This window comes from Mya arenaria, chromosome 8, assembly GCF_026914265.1.
Source record: "Mya arenaria isolate MELC-2E11 chromosome 8, ASM2691426v1".
In the NCBI taxonomy this organism is placed as follows: domain Eukaryota; kingdom Metazoa; phylum Mollusca; class Bivalvia; order Myida; family Myidae; genus Mya; species Mya arenaria.
The window spans coordinates 269,976-286,549 of record NC_069129.1 but is presented as its reverse complement, the minus strand read 5'-3'; the positions used below and the strand labels follow the sequence as shown (position 1 = coordinate 286,549).

Genomic DNA, 16,574 nt, shown 5'->3' with positions numbered 1-16,574 from the left:
GTCAACCTGTTTGGTGATAATATAGCATGGAGTCAAAGACACGAACTTATCAAAATACTGGACGAGCTGCTGCAACGTGGCCCAAGACTCATCATGAAATGTCCAAGGTTTGCTCAAGCAATAACAAAAATGACATCGATGCAACTTATTGAATACGGTAATGCAAGAGACCAGTTAGAAATGTTGGAACTATATCGTGAGCAGAACATTGCGATGAGCAGACCTTCGTCATTGACATTTGCAAGTTCAGAGAAACAAACAAAGGTCAAAACTACAAGACGGGAGCAGCAACTGAAACGAGTCTGTTTTCGCATGAATGACATAGTATGGCCGGACTGGAGGAATTATGCTGATAACGACATGGAGTCAGACGAAGTTCGGGAACTATTGGATATCAAAATACACGAAGCGTTGACTTAAGCCGAATGATATTAATGCCAATGAGAATCTAACTCAACTGAGTTAGACTCTCATTGGCGTTAAATTCATTCGACGACACACACACGCACGCACGCACGCACGCACACACACACACACACACACACAATTGAAAGCAATGATTTTTTGTACATTACATAGAATACAGCCGTACAATATCATTAACAAACGGTTTATTTCAAAGTATTAGGTCATTATGGGGGACGGTAAATTAACGAAATTCACAAATTTAATTGCTCTTCATTTATATTTGTTCAATTATAATCTTTAAGCACGAAATGTACAATAAATGGCCTTACTATTCATGTAAAGAATGTCTGTGATTATGAATTATGCGATGATTAATAATATTTTTAATTTTGCGCTTTGTAATTTATATGTTGATTACAAATCTCGGTGATTGACATGTCCAAATTTTGGGGCCATGCAGAATTCACATTCGCGCTACATATTGTAATGTAAATGTATTGGAGAAAAGTACAGGGTCTAACTTAGATATTCATGCATAAGAACCCGTACGCATTATTGAAATGCATAGAAAATGGTTAAGCAGAGGCATTAAATGACCAAATCAGAACTCAATTATGTGTTTAAAAGTGATTAAGGTTTTAAGTCTAGGTAATACCGATTTTTTAAATTGGATTAAGTCAACTATTATGCATGAAAATTAATTCAATCTTTTGACTTCCTTTTGATTAATTAATACATGTCCATTCCGTTGCGCCGCATCTGAGCAGATACATTTCATAAATGCATTAAGTTGAATTTAAACGAACTCGAAACGAATGTTATTGACTATCACGCAGAACGAATAATATATACACTCTTTTTAATATCATCAATTTAACTATCAAAACCACACATATTTTGATATACTTGTAAAATAGTCTATTGATTGGCCGTCTAGATTTATTGGATGTTAATGTGTTTATTAGTCACCTGGTCAGTTCCTATCGAGAATGCCTCCATTTCCGTTTTAGATTAGTAATGTTGTTTTTGAAAAGTTAAAATTATTTTATTTTAAAAAACGTTAATAAAATATTGCTCTTTTAAATGTAAATCTCACTTCATCGATTATTCAAAATGAGGTTTATTAGGAATTTAATTATTGTGTTAATACGTTGTATAAATATTATCCTATTGATATCATTAATTGTAAATTTTCTAAGTGTGTAAATAAAAATTAAATGATCAAGTGTTGAATGTTGATGTTCTATAGAAAACAAGATGATTGACAAGATTGCTAAGTAAGCAACAAAAGGCATATTAAATTGTTAGTCAGTGCAAGAAATCAATGGTACTGGATGTTCTCAAAAGTTGGGTATGTTTATTCACTTTCACAATTCATAGTACATGTATTAAACTACTCGTTCACTTTATATATATATCAAACCTCGGATGTATACGGACGGTTTACAATGTCAGAAATCTTTACATTTTAACTACGCAGCAAGTAGATCGCGCAGTTATTTCAATTAAGGAGTGGAACTTAATGAATTTACGTTTGGCATATAAATGCCGTAAGATTGTAAGATTCAGCCTCTAACAAGTTATCTAGTTATGGTTTGCGAATTCCACTCAGTAAGTAACATACTAACTGGTTAACAAGATACGATTCGTGTTACCAGTTACCTATAAATGCATTCCTGATTCAGGCGCTAACAAGTGATGGTTTGAGAATTTAGATAGTTAGCAGACCAATCTGGAACATCCAACAGACGAAAACAATGTATGAAATAAAAGAAAAGTTAGCAACTTGTATGCTACTCTTTACTTTTAAGGATTGACATGTGCGAAAATGTTGTTCCGTTATATAAATAGAATGTACTGTGGTGCTCAGTTCTTTTCAGTACGAATAAACATCCTGGGGTCATACTACATATATTCCAAGCACATCCTTTTTGTAGTCAGCATCTCTGAATCATTTCGACGGGCTTTCTCCCACATCACGCAAAGTGTACCATTCAGCGCTGCGTTTCTATCTATTGAGAGAGACGCATGTTTCTTGCGGCATGACAACCTTTTCCGCACCAATGATCACTGTTAATTGTGAATATATTAGTTTTAATATACGATTAAAACAATAAACAGTATTTGATGAAATCTACTTATAAAATATCCAAATAACTTCAAAGTAGTTCATCTCTGCTCTAAGTGTTATAATGGTCCTTGATTTCCAATTAATTCTGATCGTAGCAAACGGGTAACTTATTGTTTGAATAAGAATTTATCTTACAGTTTGTAATACAAATAATGATCCTCAGATAAAACTGTTATTGAAAGTAAATGATAATTAACATTATAAAAATAAACAATGTATATCCTCTGTATTAGTTTTCTACAATTGTTTGTTTGCAGCTGTTGGACGGCTTTTAATTAAGTCTTATATAAGTTGACTCTGTTGACCGTCAAGGTGCTGAATTTAACAACTTGTTACAATGTTCTATCTTAATTATGAAAGAACCTTATGCAGACGCAATTATGTTTTCAATATGTTGATGCGAGGTTCCGTCAGAACTTATAGTGACCCTTTAGTGTTTGTGTGTGTCGTAATAAGTAAGTGCTGTTGAATTGAATACAAGATGCGGGCGCGGATTTAAAAATACTATATTTTTTGTTTTTACTCTAGCATTTAGCAGAGCTTGGAGTTTAAAGTGTCTTATTTAAAACATTTCTGAAAGAAGAGCCCTAGAATCGACCCTAAAACGAGAAAAACGGGATACCATGAAGGGCAATGCTAAAATAATATGAATATTTTTTCGTTTCATGGGGGAATGCGCAGAGCCTGCCGGCATGATGGAAAGACCCGGCCATTTAATGTATTTTTCCCTCAATCTCACTAAATGGGGTTAGACGCATGGCTTTGTTTCAGGTACGCCACTGACAGGCCAATTATCAAAACGCGTGTATACGAAACACATTGCACTATAAAGCAATGTTGTCAAGTTGGTGTGTGGAAATTATCAATTTCAACTTGTCAAATTTCGTTACTCTCACTATAGTAATGACATGTTTTCACTTACACAGTGCAAAAGCTGGTTTGAAGGACTGAATCATAAAAAAAATGGAATTCCAATATTTAGCAAGCACAATACATACACCATTTACAACAATTGTATGCATAACAAGGAGTCGGAGAATGCATGTTTATCAGGTTTTGCCTCAGAGGGCATTTGTCATTTTTTGGAATAGTCTTTCTACAAATTAGACATGTTTCTATGTCAAACTATTCAAGACTACCCCAAAATAACTTGTTTATTTGAAGCGATTGCTTCTCTTTAGAGAAAGAACTAGGATGCATTTTCACTATTTTATATGATATCTTTCTTATTTGAATACATATAATAAAAACACACATACATAATGCTTGATTAGGTGATCTGGGGCATTTTGACGCATAATTAAGAAATATTACACATCACTTCGGGTCATATGACATTATAAGGACCGGCTAGTCAGCCCCCGAAGGTCCATTCACCTTCGATGGGTACTGTTCGGTCCTTATAATGTCATATGGCCCGAAGTGGGGTGTTATATTTCTTATATTATACCGAACACTTTTTTACCATTTAATAATTTTAAAGCACCTCTGATGTGTTTTATTGAACAAATTTAATAATGTTTACTTGCGAAACAAAATGTCGTTGTGTAAATTGCAATACAAATTTTGTCGACAGACTTTTCCATATTTTCTCATTATAACTACAAAACCCTGATGTTGCAAAGGTTGTATGTTTAACCCATTTTTGCACTATGGAAGGCCCTTAAATGCAGCGGCGTATACTTACATCTACCAGAAATCCATCTTTATATCTGGTTGAATGATTTATTTTTATCTGAATCAATTATCTGATTTGACATTTTAATCTCGTAAATAGTGACGCACATTAAATGGAAATATGTCTTTCCCTCTATTAATAATGTACACCGCATACGAATTGTATGGGGATTATAGAACGTTGTAATAAGTAGACACTGAGGATCAATGAGCCGTATTCATAAAGCATCTTATGTTGTTTGAATTTAAAGAAAACTTACAATGTTTGAACACAATAAATCATATGAAAATAAGCAAGAAAATGGTGTTAACAATATATGGCTATAAAGAAATTGGGTATAAATAGAGGATATTTAAAAATACTGTTGTCAAAAATTACGGAATTTTCATGAAGGTGAAAATATTATCTTATTAAGATGCTTTATAAATACGGCTCTAGGCCATTCCAATGCAGTAGTAAATAAACATAAGGTTGTCATGTAGACGACGTACTGAATATATTGATTTATTTCAGTTATAAAAATAGACTTATCATCTGATATTAACAATTGTATCAATTTAGTATTGACCCACTGTATAATGAATGATAAAGCATGGTAAAACGGCTCAAGTCAATTCAATATACATGCATCTTTTGTCGTACGTTATATACAGGGTGAGTAATCACGTGATTTAAAGAGGTTCTCACATGGGTCACAACGGGTCACAACCGATGTAAACAAACAAGTGGTGTTAATTTCTTAATAAAATATAACTTTGCATATAACAGACTATGCTATTTTCTGCTCCTTCACGTGTGAAATATTTACGATTTGCTTGTATCTTAATGTTGCAATTCCTGGCCAAAATTTCAACTATGGAATTTCGTGGAACGATGCACCGCTGAAAATTTAGCCAAGGATTGCATCATAAAAATACAAGCAAATCTGAAATATTTCACACGTGCAGAAACAGATAATAGCACATTAGTACAAAAGAGTTACATAAGCTATTTCACCTTTGACCTGCTAAATATATGTAGTTACTTTAGAACGAAAAAAACTTTTGGATTTGTTTATATATATAGCAAATTCTACAGTTAATACATGGGTATATTGTTCGTTACAAAAATGAACTTCCACACGCTTTTAATCATCTTCGTCCGAGCTCTCTTCCCTCTCCTCAGCCCTGTCGAGTGCGGAACTGAGAATAAACTTCAGTGCGTACAACATTGGCACACCTTTATCATTCTCAACATCCATGTCTGACACGAAGTTGACGATGGGAAAAACCTGGTTTTCTTGCAGACCAAACACTTCTTCAGCTCGTTTTACTGCTTTCTGTACTTCATTACTTGTGAAGATATTTTTAATATCTTTATGCACGTCATCGCAAACTCTGTCGAGCTTCGTTATAACGGCGATTTTGGCTACATCTGGAAAACACGCACAGGTGTTTAAAATTAAACGCATGTGGGATAAAAACAGAATGTTATATATTTTAATTACAACATTATACGATACGTTAAATACACGTTTCAGCTGCATACCTGTATCAATGTTTGCCCCTACGGAGTATTAGATTGCGGATTATTCCCATGAGGCAGGATTTTGACAGCTTGGTAAGACCACCACCCAGGAAACAGACTTGGCCGGATATTTCTTTTAAGGAACATCCTCGGCCCAAGAAAATTTGACAATTTTCCCCGCTCAAGAAATGGACCAAAAAGTGTGTCTTAAAACGCCTGTGTGTTCCTTGCGCAAAAATGTGGGGCTAATCATTGATAGGTGCATAACGCGGCATCTATACCTACCCTGAGGCACATATGTGTATAGTTTCCGGAGTTTCTTCTGAATGACTGTGTCAGTATCCTGTGTTAGTGTCTCTGCGCTGACGACGAAAACTACGCAGTGTGGTTTTCTCGCATCGTTGTCTGCCGCACATTGATTTTCTGGCTCCTCTGCATTAGACGAACGGTAAGCGGACGTATCTTTCATGGTGTCCCTTTTCCCACCGTCTGCTTTGCTTACAAACTAGAGCAAAATTATGAGGTAAAACATATCTTAAACAAGGAATATTCCTTGCATATTTTTTCCACTAAAACTGTTTAGACAAGATGCATTTATGGGCAAAGAACGACAGTTCATATATAAAACATAAAAGTATTTCAATTATAACTTGTAAAGACTAACTGTGTGTCCCTTTTTCAGTCGACCAAGACAAACATCCCGTAAGTCTTCGTTGCCTATCCCCTTTTCGTCATCATCAAACGTCCCCGTGAATCCCATGGTGTCATACAAGAACACATTCTGGAGAAGCTCACCCTTTCTTGATTTGATCAGAGTTAACTAAAACAAAAAAATAACAGTTCATCAAATTTCAGATCTAAGACCTTGCATTTTGTGCAATTAACTTCCTGATATATATATAGGATCTGATACGAGTTGTCATTTAATACAATATTTTATCCAACGATTTTATGAAATTTGTAAGTAGGCGAGCCTTTCATAAAACCTTGTATGAAATGACAACGAGAGTCAGATCTTTGTTATCACATGCTTAAAACAGCGGGTTTTTTTGCGAATATATACCCAATTTAGTTCCACTTTCTGAACTCGTTGTTTGATAGCCAAAGTACTCCGATAGGAATGTCATCGATGCACCATAGAAATAGTTCCAAATGAAAATGACAAAAATAGCAAGCAGTTATCAAGTTTTAATTTCGTCATTTCCAGTGGTTTCTTCATGGTTATTATGCCTTGACAGCGACTATCGATGTTGAAAGATTCGCCTACCGGTAGAATTGTAGACGCCATTTCGTTAACAAGCAAAGCGGAGGGATATATATAGGTCGCATGTGATTATTCTTGCCAATAGAATTGTCTGATAGGTTATGTTACACATGTGTAAGATAAAAAATATTCGTAATGGTCATATTACACAGAATACAAGGGTAAGCACTTCATAAATATTTGTTCGAATCAGTTTGAAAAGTGTTCCATTATCAGTATTGGTGTACCCTTTACAAAAAGTAAAGTAAAAAACCTTAACAAAATTATCTCATCACTGCAAACTTCATATTGTGCCTTTGGTTCCGTGAAACTGGAAACTTGAAAGTCTTAAAAAGGTACAGATCTTAATTACCTGGTATGTTCCAACATCCCCGGAAGTTGCGTTTCTCGTGGAAGCCACATTGACAATTCTTCCTCGAGAAATGGAACAGATGGAATTGATGAAGCAGGATTTCCCTGCACCGGTGTGCCCAACAAGGACAACGTTTAGACGCTTTGCTTGGATGGCGCTGATACTTTCTTTCAGGCCAACCATTGCCTAAATAAACAATATGTGAATGGAACGTTGCTGTGTAAAACATTTGTAAAATTCATTGCAACAATATACGTACTTTTCCTATATATGTTAAATAAGCATTAATGCAGTAACGTTACATAATTAATTAACCTAATAAATAATTGTACACATCTGACAGAAGGGGAGTTCCTCACTGATTTCCGGCTGTCGACATTTTTTTAAAACTTGCTTCATTCGTTAATTTCCGGTGTTTTCTATTTGCGATAGGTTGCATTTTTGTCACTTTTCCATTAAAATATGAAGAACGTTTCTCAGTCTTAAATTTTCTTCCGAGTTCGACTTACTTTTGTTACAATTATTTTATTATTTTCGTTACATAAAATAAATATTTAAAACGTCGATATCTGACCGTATAAACATGAGAAAGTCCCTTTATTTATTTTTTTAATTTCTACCTTTTCAAACGACTCGTATTGAATATTCCTCCACGCGGTGCTCATCTTGATATGATTTGTTCCTCTCTTTTTCTGATACCATTTGTAGTTCGTAGATTACAAGGAAAATCAACCTATCCTATGATTAAATTTTCCGAAAACCAATGGTTAATATATTTTCAGAAAAGAAACTGCTGGTATCAAAACAATCATGTAGGCGACATACGCGAATGTATACAATTTCTATTTGTGCGTATCAATTTCAACGACATATCTTACTATAAATGTCTGGTATTTTGAAATTGCTATCCCTTTTTACGTCAGGATGCAGGTATTTTGTTCCTGTTGGTGTTGACATCATTCTAAAATAAGACAACAATTGTTATTTTAGTAATTATGTGTTAATTGTTAATACTTATCCCCATTTAAAATGAAACTGATTTACGGTGTCAATAGTTCCTTGTATACATGTATATACCTCGTATAACTACTATCCATATAGTTACTGCACCCTCAATATAGTTTTGAAAACGTTTTATCATGTGGGCGATTTACTCAAAGATACGCGACCAATACCATCACTCATGCTCTCAGTCACATTGTGATAAAGGAGATGTCTCATCAAACACAATGAACTGACTTTACTTTGTGTTAAAGCTTTGTCCACCTTTGCCTCCAAAATGGACTGGGGACTTAAACCGAAAATATTAACTTGTAAAAGGGGATTAACATTCACGAGTTGATAAGGTGTAGATTCGTATCCCACGCAAACAGTACCCGGGCTGTGTCTCCAGTAAGAAAGGTGTAGATTCGTATCCCACGCAAACAGTACCCGGGCTGCGTCTCCAGTTAGAAAGGTGTAGATTCGTATCTCACGCAAATAGTACCCGCGCTGTGTCACGAGTTGGAAAGATGTAGATCCGGCTTCCGCGCAAACAGAACCCGGGCTGTGTCACGAGTTGGAAAGATGTAGATCCGGCTTCCGCGCAAACAGAACCCGGGCTGTGTCACGAGTTGGTAATGTGTAGATCCGTATCCCGCGCAACAGAACCCGGTCTGTCACGAGTTTGCAAGGTGTAGATCCGTACCCCGCGCAAACAGAACCCGGTCTGTCACGAGTTGGTAAGGTCTAGATCCGTATCCCGCGCAAACAGAACCCGGTCTGTCACGAGTTGGTAAGGTCTAGATCCGTATCCCGCGCTAACAGAACCCGGTCTGTCACGAGTTGGTAAGGTCTAGATCCGTATCCCGCGCAAACAGGACCCGGTCTGTCACGAGTTGGTAAGGTCTAGATCCGTATCCCGCGCAAACAGAACCCGGTCTGTCACGAGTTGGTAAGGTCTAGATCCGTATCCCGCGCAAACAGAACCCGGTCTGTCACGAGTTGGTAAGGTCTAGATCCGTATCCCGCGCAAACAGAACCCGGTCTGTCACGAGTTGGTAAGGTCTAGATCCGTATCCCGCGCTAACAGAACCCGGTCTGTCACGAGTTGATAAGGTCTAGATCCGTACCCCGCGCAAACAGAACCCGGTCTGTCACGAGTTGGTAAGGTGTAGATCCGTACCCCGCGCAAACAGGACCCGGTCTGTCACGAGTTGGTAAGGTGTAGATCCGTATCCCGCGCTAACAGAACCCGGTCTGTCACGAGTTGGTAAGGTGTAGATCCGTATCCCGCGCAAACAGGACCCGGTCTGTCACGAGTTGGTAAGGTGTAGATCCGTACCCCGCGCAAACAGAACCCGGTCTGTCACGAGTTGGTAAGGTGTAGATCCGTATCCCGCGCAAACAGGACCCGGTCTGTCACGAGTTGGTAAGGTGTAGATCCGTACCCCGCGCAAACAGAACCCGGTCTGTCACGAGTTGGTAAGGTGTAGATCCGTATCCCGCGCAAACAGGACCCGGTCTGTCACGAGTTTGCAAGGTGTAGATCCGTACCCCGCGCAAACAGAACCCGGTCTGTCACGAGTTTGCAAGGTGTAGATCCGTACCCCGCGCAAACAGAACCCGGTCTGTCACGAGTTGGTAAGGTCTAGATCCGTATCCCGCGCAAACAGGACCCACGCTGTGTCACGAGATGGTAAGGTGTAGATTCGTATCTCTCTCAAACAGTTCCCGGGCTGTGTCTCCAGTTGGTAAGGTCTAGATCCGTATCCCGCGCAAACATTAGACGGACTGTGTCACGAGTTGGTAAGGTGTAGTTTTGTAACTCTCTCAAACAGTTCCCGTGCTGTGTCTCTAATTGGTAAGGTCTAGATTCGTATCCCGCGCAAACAGTACCCGGACTGTGTCACAAGTTTGTAAGGTGTAGATTCGTATCCCGCGGTAAGGTGTAGATTCGGTTCCACGCAAACAGTACCCGAGTTTTGTCACCAGTTGGTAAGGTCTAGATCCGTATCCCGCGCAAACAGTAGACGGACTGTGTCGATCGTTGGTAAGGTGTAGATTCGTATCCCGCGCAAACAGTAGACGGACTGTGTCACTCGTTGGTAAGGTCTAGATCCGTATCCCGCGCAAACAGTAGACGGAATGTGTCACCAGTTGGTAAGGTCTAGATCCGTATCCCGCGCAAACAGTAGACGGACTGTGTCACCAGTTGGTAAGGTCTAGATCCGTATCCCGCGCAAACAGTAGACGGAATGTGTCACCAGTTGGTAAGGTCAAGATCCGTATCCCGCGCAAACAGTAGACGGACTGTGTCACCAGTTGGTAAGGTCTAGATCCGTATCCCGCGCAAACAGTAGACGGACTGTGTCACCAGTTGGTAAGGTCTAGATCCGTATCCCGCGCAAACAGTAGACGGAATGTGTCACCAGTTGGTAAGGTCTAGATCCGTATCCCGCGCAAACAGTAGACGGACTGTGTCGATCGTTGGTAAGGTGTAGATTCGTATCCCGCGCAAACAGTAGACGGACTGTGTCACCAGTTGGTAAGGTGTAGATTCGTAGACGGACTGTGTCGATCGTTGGTAAGGTTTAGATTCGTATCCCGCGCAAACAGTACCCGGGTCGAGTCACCAGTTGGTAAGGTGTTGGAGCTATCATAACAATATTCCCGATTTTTCATGAATCGTCGACCATATCTCAATCCAGTGTTTCCAGAAATGATTCTATAGAATTAGGATCTGACTGAATAGGAACTAACCTTTCTCTCACCGACGATGACCATGAGAAAGTTGCGGAAGAAAGGGGTAGGTTCACGATTGCTCCTTCACTGCCCCGAGAATTCGCAATATATTCGAAATAATTGTTTGTGCTTTGTTTTAATGAAATTTGAGCCTCATAGAAGGTAAGTATATGCACACTTTGTTCTATTTCACAAAACAAAATAGTTTAGAGCGTGAAGAATTGTGACTTTTGTCATTTTTTTACATTTTTTTTTATAATTTTGATACAAGAATGTGGCCGAATACTTTACCAAGAAAGATATTTAAACCACAAACATTGTAAAAACACATAAGCAAGATATGAACACTCGTGACGGATGGCCGGGGCCACTCCGAAAAATTACATATCAGTTCTCACATCCATATAAAAAGGACAAAACTCCATCTGACCTAATTGACATAAAGTGTTTCTTAATTGTTTGGTGAAAGAGAAAATAATAGTTATCATATTTGCATTATTTAAGGTATATTTTTTTATTTGTTATATTTGTTTTTAAACACAATAGTGGCTTTTATCATAGATGAATTTGTGGGTTCATAATGAGTCTTATGAACCTACCCATTTCACGACTACGTATCAGAAGTGAAGGAAACTTGCAAACACCCCGATGAATCGGAACGCATTACAAGTATCATTCAAGATCAACAGGATAGCCAACGTATTACTGGGTCACAGGAGAAATCCACGGTGTATAGCTTTTTTATAGTCCGAATAAAGGGCATACAGACACAGGCATATAGGAATGCGCCTCAAGAAGTGATTGCAGTAGAATTTTACATAAACAAGGATTGTACTAGTCTAACCCTAATGCCAATTCTTGATAACTTGGTAATAAAGCTTAACCGTATATTAAACATACATATCAGGTTCTAACATATATTTTAAAATGTTAAATAACAACTTCGCGTCCTCTTCATACGGCAAATATAAATAAAACATAACTGAAGTGAAACATCAGTATGCTTTAAAGTATTATATATTCTAAATGTTTGAATAGGCACAAGCGAAAATGTGAAAATGGACTACAACAAATCTAATACACTAAAGTGATGCCACCAGAGTAAATTATGCCCCGCTTTTATATATGAGTATAATCTTTTTTTAATGAATGCACGTGTAATGAGTTTAAACTACTAGTAATACATATCACTGTGTGCGGAGGCTGTTATAATTGTTGCGCGAAAACGGGTTCATCCGGCAGTAAAGGGGAGCGAACAGTAGCAGACGGTACGGGCGTAGTTGTTCGGAGACCAAGGGCGTAAAAGCATTATTTAGCTAAAAGTTAAACTTGGGAGATGTCCCATTTAAAAAAAAAGATAACTCTGCTATTAGTCAAAGGACTATTGCACCCCTCTAAAATCGTCCAAGTTTACTTTTTATTTCAATATCGGATAAAACAAACAATAAATAAAACAATATTATACGCTCAAAATGCAGCATTTCAGACTAGAATCATTAACATTATCAAGGGGGACGACTCACTTCCTCTACTAAAATTCTAAAATATATCAAATTCTTTCTGAGGGAGGAGCGCATGTCAAAAGGTTGCACCCCTAAGTTACGCCCCTCTACTGGATTCGCTCCTGTAAGCCAATAACTGACTCAATATCGTTCTAGCTGATAATTTGATTACTAAGTGTGTATGTCCAAAAAACATACGAGACTGGTTATGACACAAAGCATCAAAGACCCCGCGAATGTTTTTGGAACATGACTAAAGCAGCAGACGGAAGCAGATGCAGTTCACCAATATAGCAAGTCTATGCCTACTTGCTTAGAATTTATCAATGTTACTCAGTTAACTGATTAACCGAATAGTAAGTCGATCTAATTCTGAAATACTTATTATCGATTATTTCTCAGCATTATTAAGACTCAACTTGAATACTCGACATACACGATAGTTTCGGGATTTCTTTATGATTAATAGTAGTATAATAATTGGTATTTCGCGGCCATTTTGTTTGGTGGTTTGGTGGTTTTGTCGGTGGTTTCATTGTTTGCGCATGCGCAAGTTTGAAATTGACTTTCGCGGCCATTTTGTTTGGTGGTGCGGTGGTTCTGTCGGTGGTTCCATTGTTTACGCATGCGCAAGTTTGAAATTGACTTTCGCGGCCATATTTAGCGATTTCGCGCGTTAGCGGTCATATTTGGCGATTTCCCGCTTTTAGCGGTTATGTTTAACCATTGTTTAAAATCCAAGACAAAGGGTCATTGTTAACAGTGAAAGACATTCAAATTTAATGAACGGTGATATGAACTTTTCACCTTGCAAAACCATACTCATTTTTCCGTTAACATAACATTAGCCAAGATGAGTTCCGTTATCACCATCAATACAATATTTTTATATATCAATTCAACTCCCAAAAGGAGCGATAGGGAGAACAATCTTAACATGTTAACAATAACATTTATCATAGAAATGGTCACGATTGTTATAATGATTGTACTTGATACCTTTTAAAAGGGGCTCATGATCATTTTACATAAAATATTGATAAAGGTTATATTGAGCTGACCTAACAGTTGAGAGGTTATGATAATAACTATTGTTTTCTACAATCATCAAATTTTTCAAAAGTTTTTTTTTCAATCCCTTTTACAAGTAATAAACAAAATTTGATCTCACTAGTTAGGAAAATTACAACGTTTTTTTTTTCCCTTTAATGATTTTATATGATTTCTTTGTTTCAAAGAATAACGATTCATACACGAATGTTTTGGAAGAAAGTTTAAGACAAAGGTTTCAAAATGTTCATTTTAAAACTTTGAAAAGACGTTTGTTGTCCTTGTTCATCAGCAGATACAGTTTTTTCATTACCACAAAGATTTATAATGTCTCTGTTCAAAAAAATAATAATGTTTTCCATTTTTACAAAGGAAAAAACCCATAGTTATCACTAGGTTATAGGGTAAAAGAAGGTAACTCGCGGTCATCTTTGACGAATCTGGCGGGTCCCATCACAGGCAGGTCCGCGGAATGTTGACGGGTGCATTGTTTGATTGAGAGTATTCATTTCAATGTAGATTATGGTACGACACGAAGATAGCACTATCGTCTTTATCAGATCAGGGTTATGTATGCCAAAGGACAACGCTCCAAAGTTTCTAACAATGATTAACGCATCATTTGTTTAATAGTATTGCCTTTAATTGTTGTCCCCTTATCACACGATGTACTAATTATAACCCCCTCTATCTTTTTAAGTGATCAAACTTCTGATTATTTAAGGTGAAAAAGCACATGTCATTGACGCATTGTAATACCATTAAAGTGAAAAGTCGGTTAAATGATGTGTTGAAAGTCCAAAAGACGGGACTGTCACTATTATCGTTATCATACATTTAGTTTATCATCCAGGCTAACTAAATCTAGTACAATGAGGTGATCTATCACAGAAGGTCACTAATTAAACCGTTGTCCAACGCTCGATTTATTACACACTCCTTTGTGTGAGAAGATAATGATAATTTTCCTCTTTAAAAATCTCTTTTTGAGATCAATATTAGTCATTACTGTGTTGTTTTAATCTTTGGTTAGAATCAGAAAGCCCCATGCGATATTTTGTTTTGTATGTTATTAAACTAGTTTGTAATTAATCATTGTTATTGTATATAGTTTAATTAACTGTCACCAAGCAATCCTGTACATATTGATATTAAACAGATTTATAACATCATCTTTTTCACAGGTTTGATTTCATGAAACTTTTGCAGTATTATATACTTTATATTAAATGTTTACTTGTAATCATGATTGGTTGATCCAATAATTTACAAAGAGGTACCTTAATAACCTTCGTATTACTAGTACTTGATTTTGTACCCTGGTTTTGACAGATTTATGACGAATGATATATTGGCTAAAGAGGAGAAAGGGGGAAATGACTTTCCTTCAGCAGGTGTTCAAATTGTTCCATGTAATATTTGCTTCTTGAGAAAAACATTTAACAACTATGTTATTGTAATGTGAGTACCTATAGTCTTGTGCATTCAACGAACATTGAAAATTGTACTTATGCCCGTTCTAGAAAAAAAAAGCAATTATTCACTTGCAAATGATTTTATCCGCGATGGCATTAATGACAAATTCTAGTCCCTGAAATAGGTATAGCAAGACATACTCTAATTTAAAACATACAGCAGATATTTGATATGAAAGCTATACTTTCAGCAATTACAAGTCAAACTCATCTAATTTAACAACATTGTTATACATTTTAGCAAGTGTGGTGATAAAATTCAGTATTGCTACTGTACATTAGGTGGATAGGACAATTGGATCCTGTCAGATGTACGCTCCAGACAGACAAGGAGGTGGAGGACGAACTGATCACACATTAATATACATCATTAAACTTATAAATTTAGCATGTGTCTTTTAATTGGATGTGCGTTTGAAATTGACTCTCGCGGCCATCTGTGGCGGTTTCCCGCGTTAGCGGCCATATTTAACCATTGTTTGAAATCCAAGACAAAGGGTCATTGTTTAACTGGGTCTCAATTGATTAACAGTATTCATTTCAATAGAAGGGATATAAACAATAGCATTGTCACACTAACCACATCAGTGTATTGTATGTCAAAGGACAACTCATCCAACGTTTCTAACATAGGGTCATCGACCTAGGATCTATTTAATGGTATTGTTTTCCCTCATCAGACGATGGACTTATCATAACCTCCACCATCTTTATATGTGATCAAACGGATTCTTTTATATGTAAGATCACAGGTCATTGACAAACAAAAGTTCATCAGAACCCAGCCATCGCGTGATCGAAAGTGATTTCAAGAAATTGAATGACTAAAACCTGACCGTTTAGTGTCAATTCGTACAACAACACCATATCTAATAGCCACTCAATTACTCTCCGACGTACCCATTGTAATAACTTAAAAGTGAAGACAGTTAAATGAGCTGCTGATGGCTCAAAAGACGAGATTGTCGTTATCATATATCTAGTTTATCATTCAGGGTGACTAAAGCTCTTCCACTGTGGTGAGCTATCACAATAAATCACTTATTAAACCATTGTCAAATGCCAGCGCTCGATTCACTGGACTCTGTTTATCATTATGAACACCTCCGTTGAACCTTACAATGACATGAAAGTTTTTCAAACAACTTACTAAATAATCTTTTATTTTGACCACCAAAAGTAGGTTTTGAAGATATAACAGTTTTGTCCTCTCTTAGCTTCTTTTGAGTTTCACTATTTTTATTAAATCGGTAAAGGATTCACACAATTTCTTTATCAAATAACCTCATACCTTAAAGGTATGATGTATCGTTTACATTTCATTAAATCAACCCTACAGAAATGTTAAAATGTGTTCGATCTTATTGTAATGAAAACGTGAATGATTTTTATTATTTATTTTTGTGTATAACTATTTCATTCCATTAATACAATATTTTAAAATTTAACAAGACCAAATTGAGATTTATAAGTTGAGGACATGTC

General features: G+C 37.0%; 1 protein-coding gene across 2 annotated transcripts; it reads right to left on the bottom strand.

The window, feature by feature from the left end:
- Nucleotides 1–3,734: 3,734 nt before the first annotated feature.
- Nucleotides 3,735–8,279, bottom strand: LOC128243782 (interferon-induced protein 44-like). 2 transcript variants are annotated; one of them, XM_052961722.1, is made up of 6 exons: nt 8,218–8,279; nt 7,960–8,077; nt 7,340–7,525; nt 6,388–6,543; nt 6,009–6,228; nt 3,735–5,630 (listed from the first exon to the last, which is right to left on the bottom strand). In XM_052961722.1, the coding sequence occupies exons 2-6, from the start codon at nt 8,002–8,004 to the stop codon at nt 5,344–5,346; spliced, it is 894 nt and encodes a 297-aa protein (XP_052817682.1). In that variant the 5' UTR covers nt 8,005–8,077; nt 8,218–8,279; the 3' UTR covers nt 3,735–5,343. The 2 variants fall into 2 exon arrangements, with proteins under 2 accessions (XP_052817682.1, XP_052817681.1); XM_052961721.1 differs by lacking the exon at nt 8,218–8,279 and having other exon boundaries at nt 7,960–8,172.
- Between the last annotated feature and the right edge of the window lie 8,295 nt (nt 8,280–16,574).

Excerpts from the sequence above, each read along its gene's own strand:
- LOC128243782 (XM_052961722.1), bottom strand. The coding sequence starts at position 8,004 with ATGAGCACCGCGTGGAGGAATATTCAATACGAGTCGTTTGAAAAG. Across the intron at positions 6,544-7,339 it reads GGGATGTTGGAACATACCAG|TTAACTCTGATCAAATCAAG; the intron begins GTAATTAAGATC and ends TTTTTGTTTTAG. Across the intron at positions 5,631-6,008 it reads ATACACATATGTGCCTCAGG|ATGTAGCCAAAATCGCCGTT; the intron begins GTAGGTATAGAT and ends CGTGTTTTCCAG.